The sequence below is a fragment of the Calidris pugnax genome, unplaced genomic scaffold, assembly GCF_001431845.1.
Source record: "Calidris pugnax isolate Ruff unplaced genomic scaffold, ASM143184v1 scaffold41, whole genome shotgun sequence".
Lineage (NCBI taxonomy): Eukaryota > Metazoa > Chordata > Aves > Charadriiformes > Scolopacidae > Calidris > Calidris pugnax.
The window spans coordinates 20,288,005-20,304,785 of NW_015094509.1; the positions used below are offsets into that span (position 1 = coordinate 20,288,005).

The window sequence follows — 16,781 nt, forward strand, 5'->3', positions numbered from 1 at the left end:
ATCTTTCCAATTTTCCATTAGAAGCCATGAAATTTAGCTCATTTTGTGTTTATTATCTACAGCTGGTGGTAGATTATGTATTTTCCTAAATTAAAACAGCAGCAGTAGTATGTGAAAAGTTACATGCATGGGTGTTGACTATAAAACATGCAGTTTATTAGGACATGCTTAGCAAATTATCCTGGCAGAAGCTGCATTTCACCTTTATGTCTGCACATACAAGGAATTGTAGGGGATCTTGACAGTGTAACACAAAACTTACCGGAGCTGAGACTGCAGTTTCCCAGCTTTATTTATAAAATCTTCCCACACTGGGTAACTTCCCTGCAAGAAAAACAAAACACAATAATGAATACTTAATTTGAGCGTTCTGGTTTTGATGCTCCAGATCAAATGAAACTAGAAGTAAAGCAATAACCAAGACTTCACTAAATCCTAATCCATTAATGCCAAAATACATTTTCCCAGCAAGTTCTCTCTCACATCCTTAGACACCAGTCCCAAGGAGACTGGTTCAGAATTCAGATAAACAGTAGGTCCTCTGAGAAGGCTTTACAGAGTTTCCAAATAGAAATACTGGGGAAAAGCTGGATTTTAACTGAAGCAGTGGAAAGAAACACCTTACTTCAGACGGATACAGCAAAACCTAGCAGAAGTAGGGTGTTAGGACACATACAGAGAAGCTCCCAAAACCAAATGCAGGATCTCAGTTGCTCTTCTCTACGAATGGATTCTCTGTGTCATTACCAGCTTCCTATCTTCTTTAAAAAAAAAATAAATAAAATAAATCATTTTAAAAGTCTTTACAATAAAGATCTTGAGTTGACCAAGAGACCACCTCGAACACTGTCTTGAGGTAGCTCAACAATCAGGCACAGAAAAGGCACAGTGGCCATAAGACAAACTTTCCCAACAGCTGTCATGTAACTGCAAGACCTGTTTCCAAAACAGTCCCAAATGACCTTGGAGCTGATTTCTGAAATGAAGCTGATAAAGCAGCATAGCACTGAATGTATGTAAAGTTTTTAAGAAGATTTAATTCCTCTTGACTTCAAAGTTTCCTGTAAACTTTTTCCCCATTTTTTAAAATTGCATAAAAAGCCTACATTTTCATTTAGAATATAGACAGCAAGTGTCCTTGCAAGTTCTGATCTTTTACAAAGACCAAAAAAAGTACTGATTCCTATGGTTAAAAAAAAGGTCATCCTTTTTAGACCAAAGAAAGGTTAACTTGCTCTCTGCAGAGCAAGTGCATATTTTCTGTTAACAGCGAAAGCCGTGGTAGAAAGAAACCTCAAAATTTCCCTTTGACTGGAGTCTAGAGAGTAAAATAAAATATCCCTGCTTCCTTTAATAAAGGTATAAGACTTGCTGTTACCAGAGCAACGACACAATAAAATCCAGATAAGGCAGATCCTCAAGGCTAACATTACCCCAGCTCTGACTGGAAGAGGTTGCAAGTGCAGCTGCTTGTAGCAAACTCAATCCACCTCAAGAAACTGGTCTGCTTTTTCTAAGTAAAACAAGATCCACTGCCCACACTGCCACGAGAGGCCACGTCTTGTGCAGGGCAAAGACAGCCCCTTCCCCAAAAGCCAACAGCCAAATTCCAGCCCCTTTGTACACCCCCCAAGGCAGCTCCCAGACATTCATGCACCATGGGTGATCCACTGGAATTAGACCTGGAGCTAAAACCAAAGGCAAATCCCAAATCTCCCCCTTTTGACCCTGGGCCTGGTCACGTTTTCGTGTTCTCTACTTATCGGATTTTGAAAAAATATGATGTTTTTGCAGAGAGGTCATGTGTGCATCTCCTAGAGCGTTACAGCACAGCAGGGCTTGGGCAGTGTCACCATACACCCAGATACAGAAGCTGCTGCCATAAGGCCACTGTCAAGTCTACCAAGTGGTACTCTGCATATTTTTCAGCAAGGGTTGCAGGTTTTTCGCTAAAAGGAAAAAAAACCTACCAAAAAACCCCAATGTAAAACAGGTGTTCATAAAACCTTATTGTACCTACACATGAGGGAGCCAGTGGGAAACGCAGAAGGGGAAAGAGAAAATAGCAGTTATCTGGGTGGCAAGACCTAGAATATAAAGTGCTTCGTGCTAAGTAAAAACTGTCAGACATTAGAAAAAATGAAAGAAACCCACCAGTTACTTGAAAGAGGAAAAAAAAATAATGCTATTTCCTTAAACCTATTAGTCTTACTGAAATCCCCTACTCGGAACCCAGTCTCGGTGTTTGTCTGCGTGCCGTATATGCATTATGCATGTGTATGCCAGGAGCCCTGAAAGCCCTGACAATTAACAGCAGGGCCTAAGGCTTTACTGGATTCTCCAGCAAAAGGCAAGCCGGCAAGCGGAGGATACCGAAGCACCCTGATTATGTTTCCATCTCGGTGGTGTATTATCCAGCTAAACATGCCTGATGGCATGCAGGAGATTGACACCAGCCTGGCGTTTAGCTGCTTCACAGGGAAGCTTAAGACACTCCTATCAAAACAGAGCTCAGGAAGAAAACACCTTTTTTTTTTTTTTTTTTTTTTTTGGAGCCAGCTTGGCCACAAAGCAAGCAACATTGGAATAGTTACCAAGCATTTCAAGCATTTCCATGACTGTTTGTTCTTTGTCTTTAAAAATATTGTTCTCTTCAAGCCAAGCCTGCTCAAATAAGCTGTAACAGCCCACTTAAATGGTTTGCTATATTTGTTTGGCTGAAATCAATGCGGTCTCTTCACCTGGGCACTTCCACAGTGGCCAAGAGCATTTGATTTCATTTTGAACAGTAGCAAAATGCAGCATTTTTTTTTTTTTTTTTTTAAACATCACTGAATTAATAACTTGGGTGGTGTGTTCTGTTGGGGTTGTTTTGTTTGGTTTTTCAAATGTTGAAGAAAACCTTTCAGCAGTTTTGCACCAGTGACATGAATTCCTAGGTTATCTGCTCAGTTTGCGGTATCATGATCCGCTTTCTGCAACTCTGAACTGTCTCTAATAAACTCAGCTGAAAATTAAGAGGAGTTTATATTATCTGTGTTCCAACAGAATTTGCTTTCACTTTTCCCCCGCTGAAGCCACATCCACAAGCTCATCTCTCTCTCCGTAACGCACAAGTCTTGTGCATAAATTCTGCTATCTCTTTTTAGCTTTTGCAAAATACACTTCCACCATTACATCCCTGCTGAAACCAAAACCCCCATGATTCCTACCTATGGCAGAAGTGCACAGTGCCTACCACTTCATGGGACATAAGAACTGGGGTTTTATCCCACCTCCAGCACCTAGGAAGCAAGGATGCCATTCAGGGATGCTTGTGGAGGTGATGCAGGAATCAGATGAGTGCTGTAAACACCCAAAGCTCTGGTACCCTGTGGAGCCGCTCCTTCTCCAAGGCCTCTCTAGGTGCCACCTTGAGCACAGCAGCCCCACTGTAACTCTGTGTCTTACCTCCACCTTTGCAATAACAGTTCTTTGTTTTTGTCAAGCATCCGTCAAGAAAAATGGTAACAGTGGTGGAAACCACACACTAAAAGAGCCATAAAGCTCCGTCCTCGATTCGACATGTATTACTTTCTCAATTTAAACACAAAGAAACAGCAGGTGGAATTCGATGTTTTTGTGTAAGTGCTTCTGCAACATAAAGCCACTTCCGAAGAGCAATAACACAGTATTTTTTAAATGCTGTCTCTCCCAGAGCCTCCTCTGCACCTTCTGTAATTTCCGATTTCAACCGGCTGATAAAGGAAATCAATTTTCTCCCCTTTAAATGTCAGGGTTACTGAGGTCCCGGCGTTATCTGTGAAAGCAGCAGGCCTCCTCCACCTCTGGCCCCGCTCGGAGAAGAGCCGCTACAGGAATCTGGGTCACAAATCCTCTTTTTAGCTCCTCACGGGTTAAAATAGAAATTGGTTACAGCGCGGGTTTGTTTAAATAGTTTTCTTGACAATCGCTAATGGTTTAATCCAGAGACTATTTCCCCCAAAATAACTTTGTGCCCAATTATTTCCTCACCGCCAGATGAAGAAATCTGATGTCTCCTCAGTGAAGTGGGTGTTTCACCATTACCGTGGGGCACCCCATGGCGCCACGTCCCCTCAAGCTGCTCAGCACGGCCCAGCCCTCAGCTGCTCGCCTGCCGAGGGATGTCACCGGTAAGCCATAACATGCCATTATCCTACACTATTGCTTAATTAGTTGGTTTATAGGTGATTAGTCACCTGATCCCAGGGCTCAGCTCCAGCTAATCTAGGCTGAACACAGGCAGGGAAACACCTTTCCGCCTCAGGGCCGAAAAACAAAATGGTGCCTCGTGCCTGTCACCCATGTAGCCAGTCTGCAATTAGGGACATGAAACAACTTTCCCTCAGGGACAGGCACTGGGATGAGTGTTTGAAAGGCACCATCTGAGCCAGCAAAACACCTGAAAATGCCGGACACCAACACCCAAACCTGCCAGCGTCCAGACAGACAGTGTCCTCCATAGCCGCGGCTCCTGAGGTCAGGTCCCTCCATGCCTGCCGCTGGGGTGGGAAGGAGAGGGGACACCGTCTTCATTCAGTGCCTTCCCATCTGACACCCAGACACACGGATGTGGGCAGATGTTCTAACTTTTGTCTGTCTTTCTCTCAAATCTATTTTAATGGGCAATAAATTTCATCTTCCCCAGTTGAGTCTGGATGGCTGATGACAGTAACCGGTAAGGGATTTCCTTGTCTTTGCCTCAGTCTGTGAGCTTTTTCATCTTATTTTCTCCCCTCCCTGTTAAGGAATGAGAGAGGGGCTGGGTGGGTGCCCAGTAGCTGGCCAAGGACAGCCCACCACACCACAGAAAAGCAGGCAATGATCACTAACGGGCAGCTCTGGAAGAAGCATTTAATCCCTGGATGGAGGACGAAATTTTTTTTTTTTTATTTTTTTTTTTCCTTTCTCCTGTGAACCAGCACAGCCACCTGAAAACAAATACATCTCTACAAGAGATTTATTGAAGTTTGTTTTTCCCTTCCTTTCAGGCCAGCAATCCTGCAGGAGGAGTGAGACGAGACCCAGACAAGAAACTCAGCAATTCCTCAATAAAGGAAGGGTGACTTGCAGCAAAGGATCATATTTACTGAAATTGTTATTGATTATATCTAACAGCAAAAACAGGAACTCAGATTGTTGTATTTATTTAAGATTACAACTTGAGTATCAGCAGTCTTGACAGTTTAAAACTGTTCTGTCACTCCTCCTGCTAAGACGTTAAAATTCTTCTTTCTCCATTAAGAGAAAAGACACTTACTTCCTTTAATAATTTATTTCCACGCACCCCAACTCCCACAGACAAGGCACATCACATCTTCTAAAAACCCTTGACAGGATTCTTTTAAGTGCTTTCATTTATCAGGAAGGCTTTTCAGCCTTATTATCAGCTCTTGCTGGGACACCGAGTACAAAGGCAGCAGGAACAGTTTGGGATCTTGCTCACAGCAACAACCCATCTAAACTTTTGGGACAGGTGGAAAGAGACGGAGAGCTGCTTTAGAGTAAAGCAAATTCAGAATCTAATTTTGGCTGTTCCAGGTAAAGAGATAGGAGAGAAAGTGAGCTGGCAGGCAGCGACTTGGTTTTATCTCACTGGTTATCAAATCAAGAGCTGTATGCCTTCCAGAAGAGTACTGAACAATGACTATCTGCAGATTTCAATAGAATGGAATAAAAAAACCCAAAACACTACACAAGCTACAGGAGTTAAGACTCCTCCACCTCAGTGTAGTCATTCAGCTATGACCAGCTAAAAAGCCACGTCCCAAACACACATCGCTCTTACCCAGCTTCGCATCCTAGTAACATGTCCAAATGCCATACATCTATCTTTGGAACAAAAATTGTAACTTTGCTCCTGTACGCGTCCTCCTACCCCTCCAAAGTAAAACCAGAAGTTTTTTGTATTCTTTTTCAGATATCAGAATCACAAGGATTATTATGAACGTCTCATTTCTGTGGCATTCGGTACACTACCTCCAAGTAGCAAAGAGACTTTATCATGCCAGGCACCACACAAAGTCACAGATGTTACACACAAACAATGGCCTGGACAAGAAAACATGGTTTGCACATAGAAACTATCATTTTTCCAAGGGGCCTTCAACAGGCAAAAACAGGAAAAAGTTGGGAGGGGAAGGGGACGGGAAGACAATGACAGCCTGAAAAAAAAAAAGAAAAAAAAAAAGGGTTCCGGCCACAGATGTCTCAACACATGGGAAGATGCAACGGTTGACAATCAATTTCCCTTCCCAGCTCACATCTGGGACTGGAAGTTTTTCCTCTTTTCTAAAAGAATCAGTAGTCAACTGGGGGAAAGGGCACTTGGGCAGCCTCAACTGTGAGAGTCACAAAGCACTACCAAACACTAATAGGTTCCTCCGTGCAATACACAGATTTAGCCAAGTCCATGACTCACAATTAGGATTGCCTAGTCCTTTAATAAGCCACAAAAGCTCCTGCAACAGACAAGCGAGCACAGAATGAACATCATCTTACTTAAAGTTCCTAATTGCTCTTCTCCATCAAAAAAATTCTGCTTGTTAGCTTTGCCTCTTTCTAGGTTGAAAAAATAAACAATTCAAGAGCCTGTCTCATGAAGTTTTCCAAGCTGCATCTATTTCCCAATCACTCACCACAGTAGTCTCAATCTTTCAACAGACTGAAACATAAATTTTGGTGGCAAAAGAGACTTCACTCTTTATAAAGATGCAAAGGTCTACACAACACTTATTTCATGGCTACTTTGGTTTCATTTACCTCATACAGAATCATAGAATGGTTTAGGCTGGAAGGAACCTCTAAAGATCATCAACTCCAACCTCCCTGCCGTAGGGAGTTGAGATATCTGTGGCTCATAGGCAGAGACATCTTTCACTAGATCAGGTTGCTCTAAGCCCTGTCCAAACTGAACATGAACATTTCCAATGATGGAGCATCCACAACTTCTCTGTGCAACCTTTTACACTGCCTTGCCACCATCATTGTAAAAAAAGTAATAAAATTCTTGTGACCAATATAAATCTACCCTCTGTATTAACCCCCTATTTCTTAAATTCAAACCCAGAATTGAATCAACAAAGTCCCAATACTGATTTCAAGAGCAATCCATAGTCTAGTGCTGTCCATCAGCTGTTTTCCAGTGGTGAAGGACAAGAAACAGTTTTACTTGTGGCAGAGAAGTTTAGATTGGACAATTCATCCAACTATAAGACCAGTCAACAGGGACCTCTCAAACATCAGGGAGGCTCCTTTCACTGGAACTCTTTAAGGAAGAGTAACACATTTATATAGAAGTCTTCTAGGAAAGCATAAAACTCCCACAAAGCAAGGGAAGGGACTACTTGGCTGTAAATTCCCTTCCGTCTTTCTAAGCTCAAGGTGTCGCCGTGCACAGGGGAAGTTTGAGCTCAGCTCCAGCAGAACGCTTGCTGGGCCAGGAATGAAAAGTCATCAACAGATAAAGACGAGACAGGAACATCACAGGATTTCACAGCAAGAGCTGAACACACACATTACTGAGCAGAGGAGACAGGTACACACTCAGGGTTTGAGAGAATGTAGCGCACACAAGTGAAAGTAAAAGCATGTCAAAGATCAGATTAAGATGTCATTTAACCTGTAACTACCCTTCAGGAACGAAAGCAGGGGTAATTAAAATCAAAGCCTTGTATCTGTACATCTACTTCCATTATTTCTGCCACTTGTTTAGGGAACGGCAGGGTTAGGAACGAGTTTCCCTCAGCATGCACAATATAAATAGACATGCCAAGCTTTGCTTTCACAAGGTGATACATTATCACAACACTGCAAATTATGCAACAAAACACTACTGAAAACATCTCATACGGTATTAAAAAAACTGTCAACTAGATATTTCTTCTATGCATCACAGAACCATTTGTTTACTATTTTCAAAATTGTTTGGTTTTCAGTCTAAACAGAGCGCTAGGACATTGAGAAAAACAGATAATGGCATAATATCTTGAGAAAGTCAAGACTTGAGAAAGTCAAGAAAATGCAGCCATGAAAATCCAGGAAAGGGTACTCACCCCACTAGGGAAAAAACACATAGATATCAGTCATTTCTGCATTCCCAAGGCCCCCTGAAGAACTCTAAAGAATGCTCAGTTCCCTGAGCACTGAAATGCAGCAAGAACACAGGTATTTATTAGACCTCACTAACCATTTAAAGGGGGAGGGAACCTAAGGCTGGTACCATTCTGTTGTTAGAGCTCTAGAGTCTTTAATTTGTATTATAATAAAGCCCGTGCTGCACCAGCCCATATTTAAACATCCCCAGTAGAGGATACCAGTTGCCCCATGGTTGTGACCTCCTTGCAGTACAGCAAGGACCTGTGAAAACTCACCCCCCTTGGCTGCTGCACAGCATCCTGGCTCACAACCCAACTCGTGGTCCCTATTGACGTAGCAAGGAGGCCCACGTCAAACCTGTACCGTCCACAGCCCATAGTTTGTAAGACGAAGAAACTCGGCTCCAAAGCAGGCACTTTGTGGTTGAAATCCAAGATTGGGTAATTAGCAAACAAAAGTTATACTCATACTGTGAGAAAATACATCATGCATAAACATACAGTCTCTCCCTCTCTAAACACAGGAAGTTATTCACAAGGAGGGGGGGAAAACAACTACCCACAGCTTCTAGAGACCTTTTATCCCATCTTACATTAAAAAAGCTGGACATTAAGTAGTCTTCCAGAGGAAGCATTTAGTTCCACATTCTTCCCTGCAGGTCTAAACAAGTTCGCAAGCCTGAATAGCAGATTTCTCCTCTGAGACTCATCAATACTGCCTTTCATCCACTCAATCATTAAGCGGCCACTGTGCATACTCGGCAATTATTTTATAAACCCACAATATTTCTGCCGGATCAAAACGAAGATAATTAAAATATCAGGAGGCACTCATTCAAGTTAATGCCTATAGAGGACAGCCTCAAGCCAACAGCCCCGTGCTGGTAACGCCACCACCACCACTGTGGTCTCATCACTTCTTCCCAAGCAAGGAGAAACCCTTATTTCTGAGCATTTATTGCTTCATCTCAACACAATCTCCATGACACAAGCAGTAAAGAACATCTCCAGGATCCAAGAAGTAGCAGTATCTGTTGCCAAAGTATTGACAAGCATTTCAGTTGACCACACAAGTAGTCAGGTAGCAAAGTTTTTAATGCTTTATGAACTTTGGTTCTTGCCAGACAGTAAAGTTCAACTACGCTTGTCATAGGTTACTTTCTCCCCATTTCACTCATGAGAAGAGAAGCATCTGCTTTCAAGCTCCAAGTTAGAGACTTGCTTTGCTTATGGACAATGAGCAACCATGAGGTTTGTTCATGGGCAATTTTCTTCAGAAGCATCTCAACACAAATAAAGCTTTATTAACAAAAAAAGTCTCAAATTAAGCCCCTACACAAAGGGCTTCAGAGGCACTACAAAGCATGCATGTGACTTCTGTGGCAAAAAAAAATAATATCTCATGCTTGGGTGGGAAGCGTGGTGGCAGTTTCTCTGGAAGACAAAAACGGGAACAAATGTGGACCTTTTTGTACCATGAACCAGATGTCTCTAGTTACACACTCATCGCTAGCATTGCACACACCAACACAAGTTCATTCCTGCAAGTGTTCTTTTTAAAAATATCCAAGGTGGTTTGTTAAATGATGCAGCTAGCATTCGAGAATTTAAAAGGACCTACACAACACTTACGGTTGTTGAGCAGAGGAGTGAAAAAACACAGAGCTCAAACAGCCTCACACAACAGACAGCCAAATTTTTCATCATCTACCAGCCTATGGTTAAGATGCTCCAGTCAGACCTCTCCACTAAGAAACCGAGATGTCCTGTAATTTAAGTTACAGAAGAGGTGTTCAAGACACTTGTGTTGAGAGTTGATCAGTCATTTGTAGATGTCATCTCTGCTGCCTGCAAGTACTGGGTTATCACAGAGGAGGAAACAGCAATACATCCTAAGCAGTAACAACAAAGTGGGGTGTGTGTGTAGATAGAAATATGTATTACACTGGGAGCATAAAAACCATCCCCTCATTAACTCCATGCTCTAGATGCACTCAATTTCTTCTTGTCCTAGGGGAAAGGAGTAGAAGTCACTTGCCCTTCTGTAAAATGGGAGCCATTCTTTGGAGCTAAGTCACACATGGAGCACTTTGAAGATGAAAGCTGGTATGGTCTAAACCACAAAGCTACCAGACATTTTGTCTCCAATCCTTCGAAACATCTCAGCATTCCAGCTATCTCACAGCCCAGCAGGAAGGAGTCAATCAACGTCCTTAAAGGTCAGCACAGATGCCAGGGAGCAGGGCAGTGCTTGGTACCTTACAGCATCAAGGCAGACATAATTTTGACCTGGAAAACACACACTTGAATTGTGAAATGCAGTTCTACAGTAGCCTCTTTGTGGTACTAACTGAACTCCCTCTGATGCCACCTTTGTGTGCCCTGAAGGAGACCAAAACCCCGTTTTGGATACTCTGTTCTCTGCCATGCACTGCTTTCTACTCATCTTCAAGACCACACTGTCTCTGGGTAGACCATGAACCTTAAAGATATTTTTCAGAAGCAAAGAAAACACACAGGCTGTTAAGCAGAAGATGCTATTTACAGATTCACAGGGATACTCCCATCAACTGTAGCAACTTCTTAAAATTTGGGTTTTTTTGGTATATCAAAGATTGTGGTACAGCTCGTGTGTACTCAGAACTGAGGAAGGAAACAGCGAACTCTCCTGAATACCAGCTTCTGTTAGGTATTAACCAGCCCCGAGCCTGTAATTACATGGACTTCTTGTCCTCCAACATTTGTTCAGTCAATTGCGTTTCATGCAGCACTGCACAACTCCTTCCACACTCACGACCTCACAAACCCCATCACGCTGCCCTTTGTCGCCCTGCCAGATCCAGAAGGAGCACTCTTACCAGACATTAAAAACCCTTGCCTTGCCCTGGGTATGCCACACAATAAGCCAGCCCCTTGCAGCTGGATGAACTGTTAACACCCACACAAGAGCCTCTGGATCAAGAAAGAACGTGCCCCTAAAAACATAAATGATTTCCAAGTACATTCCCAGCAATGCCCTGTTGCATGAAGCCCAGTATTTAAGCAGGGAAGCAGTGGCTGCCTTCCTGCACCATCACTCAGCCTTCGCTGCACGTCAACCCCTCTCTTCCAAGACGCTTATGGAAAGATACTGCAGCTGCTTAGAAAAGGCAAGGAATTTCAGCATTTGCAAACTGTTTGGGCAAGCAGGTTGTTGGGAGGCAGAAGGAGTAAGAAATCAGTGCAGCCAGCTAAGCCCAAAATGTCTTGGGGTTAAACCTTTAAGAAAAAAAAATATAATGGGAAGAAAAGGTGCACAGAACAGAAACGAACTCATTTCACGCTTTTTGGGGAAAGGGAAGAAACATCAAGTTGGTAGGTTTGGAATAAATCAGTGCCCTAAAGACTCGTGCAAGGGACATGCCAGTGCGACACAACAGCACGCGTGGGAAAGGGAGGACAGAGATTCCCCCTCCTCTCCAAGCCTGTACCTGTCTCTTGCACATGAAACACTTGCTTTTCCTTACAACAGTTATCAGCCTTAACTGCTGGATTGAAACTAGACCTTAAAATCATTGAAGTGAACATCCCTAATCTCCACAGAGATCCCAAGCTTCAAATAAAGCACGGCTGCGGAAGAGCAGTCGTATTACGACATGTCAGGGTAGAACAAATTTGCCCAGATCCTCTGATACATGTGGGCTGTCCCTCGGATTAATACAAATGCAGAGGACCTGCAGCTGTACTTGCCATAGTAACTGTGTCAGCATTTCTATTTTTGCCAACAAATATTTTTTTCCACTCAGTTTATATTATTTGTGTGAACAGCACAAGGCCATCCCTCACAAGCAAATCAAGCCTGCTTAACAAATGGCTCTTAATCCTTGATGTGACCACCCCCGCCTCCACCTTCCACAAAAAGCAAGACTGAAATGCTACTTCTCACTTCCTAACTGGAGGTAAGAGGCTGCAAAAACATGAATGTTTCTCATGCCCATATGTTCATGTCCTTCTCTTCTGCTTTGGCCAAGAGCTTTGCAGGGCTGAAGGCAAAGGTGCACCACCTTCTTGTCCAAGAGTCCTACCAGCAGCAGTGGAGCAAAGGGAAGGGTTCACTCACTTTCTAGCATTAAGGTAGAGGTTACTGCCAAAAGCAAAAGGTTGATTTTGTTGAGAGTTTTCAGCTAAATGACTATAAATAAGGTACATACACTTAAACCAAAAGAATGTCTAAAATTTCACTCCTCCTCTGGGAACCTTGTCCTGTTGGCAAACAAAAGCAATGTCTGCAGTCCCCCTCATACCTGCACATCCCTCACATGGGGGCAGATGAAGGAGGCCAATTGGTAATCCACACCAGACCCATCAAAATTCAGTAAATCCTCCCACTTGGTACAAACGAAGCCACAGACAACCTGTGTTGGTGCCACTGCTCTTTACTCATCCTCCCCCCTGCGCCCACCCCAAGCCAAAACGCAGGCTGGCGGAAGAGGCGAGACAAATAAAGAACATACAAAAAGGAAAAGAACCAGCATCAAGCAAATGATGAACTACAAACACTGCCAATTTCACCGTTTTCAGAGATGTTTTCTTGTTTCCCTTTTTCTTTCAAGACAGCTGAGAACAATGCCATTAAAAGGAACGTAAAATCAAGACTCAGAAGGAAAAGCAGCATTAAAGAGAATATGCTCTGCATGAGAAGACAAGATCCTTTGAAACCCACCCGCAACAGGCCCTCCCAAAAATTATCTGCACTGATTTGCTTTGCAGTACGAGAAATATTGAAATTAACAGCACATTAGAGCATCTCGCTTCTCAATTGCCAGAAATGAGTTACAAACCATTCAGATCAAATACTCCCTTCCCACAGGGAGCTACAGAGAAAAAGAGAAACCGCACGGCGTTTGCATGCGGCACACGGAGCTACTCCTCCGAGGGGACATACGTGTTTTTGGCTTTTATAAACTTTGATTGCTTTGAAAAAGATCTTGCGTAAGAGTACAACAAACGCTAAGTGCCACGTACTCAGTGATGTATCGTAGGAAACACCAGGGCTCTGACAATGGACCAGAACTTAAGGATGGGATGGGCAGACTTTTTCCCACCTTTATGATTCTTTAATCTGATCTTGAAATCTCAAAGCATCGAAGCCCAATTCTGGAGTGCAACGGCCAAGTACAATTCCCATTGTGGGCTTGCCACAAACAAGCCTGTCATCATGCACACCACCATACGATGCAATAAATGTGACCCTCGTTTTGCATGGAAGACATGGAGTTCCCTTGTCATGAGACTGAAGGTCCAGATGTACGTGAAAGTGCTGTACAAGCGGGATGCTTATTAGCCATTCTTATATTTAACTCAACAACACCGTTTCCCTAAATCAGTTAGCTTTATGCTGAATTATTTTAGAGCTTGTTTTGTGCTAACCAGAAAATTATCTTTGGTAGAGGATGGAGAGAAATTTGGGGTTTTGGGAGAAGATACTAGAAGCGGTTTAGGAGACCTCAGCCGGCAAGAGATAATCTTGCTATCAAAAAATGTGATGTGTTAGTCACACGGCCATATACTGCCCTCATTAAGTTTCAAAGTTAATACAGTACGGAGACAAATGGAAACAATCACATTACTCAGGATTGTAATTCCAGTTCCTGTAACCTTGTCGAGATCAAGGAGAGCTCAAAATTAACAAGAGGTACACCTGAGCTACTTCTGCGTCGGTGTGAACAAAGGGGGGAAAATAAATAAAGAAAGAAATGAGTTCACGCGTACTGTATCCTCGCCACCTCGGCTGCAGCACCCATCCGCATCCTCTGGCAAGACTTCAGAGTCATCTTAATCCGCTGTTGATTAACCCTGCCATCTTCCCAACCCAGTTGAAGGCAGAGCAATACATATGATAAAAAGAACCTGCGAATTATTTAGTTAAAAAAAAAAGGAAAAGGCGGATGCTGCAGCAAAGCCCTGAGCACTGCAGGGCACGTGGGGCCTCGACGGCAGCCTGCGAGGAGGAACAGGCTCAGAGAGTGCACTCGGGTACGCGTGGGCAGACCCCCACGCAACGTCTCCGAGATGCTGCCAGGAGCCTGCCCACGCAGACCTGGCTACGTGAAACAGCACTTAAAATGCTAATTTTTACTTTACTACTATAGGTATGATTGGTGGGAAGGTTCTGGTTCGCTGTCAAAAAATAGCTACTTTTTCTTAGAAATCGTCAGGCTCCTTTGTGCACAATTCGCAGCGAATCCCAGTGCATTTCCCCAGCCCTACAGCGTCAGCTGCAGCAAACTCAACTACGGGTAAAAATCATTTGTTCTCCTCCTGCTAAATAAACCAGCCCATTTTTGTTTCAACCTTAACAACCACCACGCTGCAAACGATCTGCTGCGATTCCTTCCAAACCTTCTCCCTTCCCTACCAACCCCCCCCCCCAGTAATTGCCAGTTCACAAAACAGGTTCCACTACTATGGAGGATTAAGAAAAAAATATTCACACCTGTGCCCATCTCCATAAGCTCATGTCAACATGTTTCTGAGGAGGAGCAACATTCCCATGCAAGCAACAGTGTGCAAAGGGAAGGAAAAAAAAAAAAAAAAAAAAAAAAAAAAAAAAAAAAAAAAAAACACCAACAACACTTTAAAACTCACAAGTATTTAAAATAATGTGTTTTTCATAAACAAATAAATCATAATTGCAAATTAAAAAAAAAAAAAAAAAAAAAAAAAAAAAAAAGGATAAATCCACACAGCAAAGGCCCGTTTTGCTTAAGAGCGAGAAAAATGAAATGCCTCACTTATGGAAAGGAGCAGAAAATAAACATACTGGGTGTCCCTCTGTGCTGAAACCTAAAACCGCACTTCAGCTGGAACAGAACATCTCCTGCGTGTTCCCTGCAGAGCCCACCACAACCATCCCAGGGTTTGTGAACGTTTCCTGCTTTTTTTTTTGGTTTTTGGGGGGGTGAGGTTGTTCTATTTCACAGTGCAGTCGTTATTAAAAATACAAGGGGAGCGCCCGAGGAACGGCACGGTGAGGACTGCAGCATTGTCTTGACAGATACACACACACAGGCTCCCCCTCCTCTCCGCAACCTGCCTGCTCCTGACAAGCCACGCTTTTAATTAAATGTCTCCCAAGATCTGTTGGGAGGAAAGCACAGGTGAACCCTTGCCAAAAAATAACTTCTAGTGCAAACAGTTTTCCCCTCCACCCCCCCCAAAAAAAAGCACTAGAAGCCATTCACCTCTACCAGGTTCCTTCCTACAGCAGACCCCGTCCTCCTCCTCCTCCACCACTACTTGGTGGCCCTTTCTCCCGCAGCCCTCCCTCCTCATCATCATCCCTCCTCTGATTAAAACACCTGAAGAAACCCCATGCCCGTGGACAGGAGAAGCGCAGGGTGCACAGTCACTGCTCGCCACCTTTAAATCACAGTGTTCCCCCCATTTATCCACCGTGTCCCTCAACATCTCCAGACAACTGCATCCATCTTTCCCAGCCGGCCCTGGGAGAAGACAAGCTGCCCTTGTCCCGGGGAACACTGCAGTATTCTGCAGTACGGCCGCCCGGGCTGTGGGGCAGGCACCAAACACAGCAACGCCTTGGCAGGATTCATCTCCAGGAGCGAAGGGCGGGAGGCGGCCGAAGAAAACCCCGCACGAGTGCCCTTGGCTGCCAAGGATAGATGGGCAGCGCCTCTCCCACCCCTGGGCAGAAGGGCTCGGAGCAGCCGGAAATTCCCGGTGGCTGGTGGAGTCCAGGAGACACCCGGCAACTTGAGACCTTTGCCATGCACACACCGAAAGAAGCACCCACCACCTCCACGAGCAGGAGGATACCACCACGTAACCGACCCAGCAGCAATTCTAATCCAGGCAGGCAGTAACGTTTCAGCATCTCCAGGCTGAGATTTATATATTTTATTTTATTTAGTTTTTCCATCATGCCCATGGGCACGGTGCAGAAATCCTGGCCGTGCCCTTTCCAGCCCCACCCCAGGGCTGACGGGCACCGTGTCCATCTCCTCCCCACCACGCTCCCTCCCGCCTGCCTTCAGCCTCCTCCCCATCTGACAGCCCCAAGCAACCACCAAAAAAAGAAGGTGGAAGAAGAGGGAAATATTTTTTTTTTTTTAAATCCAAAAGGCAGGTTTGGAAGAGGCTGACCCTGGAGCGAGGTAACAGCTTGTGCTTTGGAGAAGAGGGAAGGAGGGAGGGAGAGGTGGCGTCCTGCAAGCAACTCGCAAACCCCAAACCGTGGGGGTGAAGCATCTACAAAGAGCCCCTTTTTTTGCTGCTTCCACCGGGGTTGGGGGGGACACACGCACTTAGCGCTTGGGGCAGGGACCCCAACAGCAGCCCGGGGGGGTCACACACACACAAACACACACACACACACCCCCCGCCCCGGTGCGGCAGCATCTCCTGGGGCAAAGTTTCGCCGGGTCAGGTGGGGAGAGGTGTCTTCTCACCTGTGTCCCCCCCCCCTCCCCAAAATCCTTCAGCCTCTTACCTTCATGTCGCTGATGATGGTCTGGAAGAGCCCTCCGAGCGCGCTACATTCCTTCTCTATCACAGCCTCCATTTTCCTCGCTCGAGCAGACGGGAGGCAGAAACTGCTGCAATTTCACTACTGAGCTAAAAAAAAATATATCAGACACCCCCGTATCCCTCCTTGGGGAGGGG

General features: G+C 44.4%; 1 protein-coding gene across 11 annotated transcripts in view; it reads right to left on the reverse strand.

Moving 5' to 3' along the window:
- MTSS1 (metastasis suppressor 1) overlaps positions 1-16,775 on the reverse strand; it is a 124,906-nt gene extending 108,131 nt beyond the window's left edge. For all 11 annotated transcript variants that reach the window (XM_014965395.1, XM_014965390.1, XM_014965398.1 and 8 more), the window contains exons 1-2: positions 16,609-16,775; positions 263-324 (exon numbers count right to left, since the gene is read on the reverse strand). In XM_014965395.1, the coding sequence (XP_014820881.1) occupies positions 263-324; positions 16,609-16,680 (134 nt within the window). In that variant the 5' untranslated portion in view covers positions 16,681-16,775. The remainder of the gene's footprint in view (positions 1-262; positions 325-16,608) is intronic.
- Between the last annotated feature and the right edge of the window lie 6 nt (positions 16,776-16,781).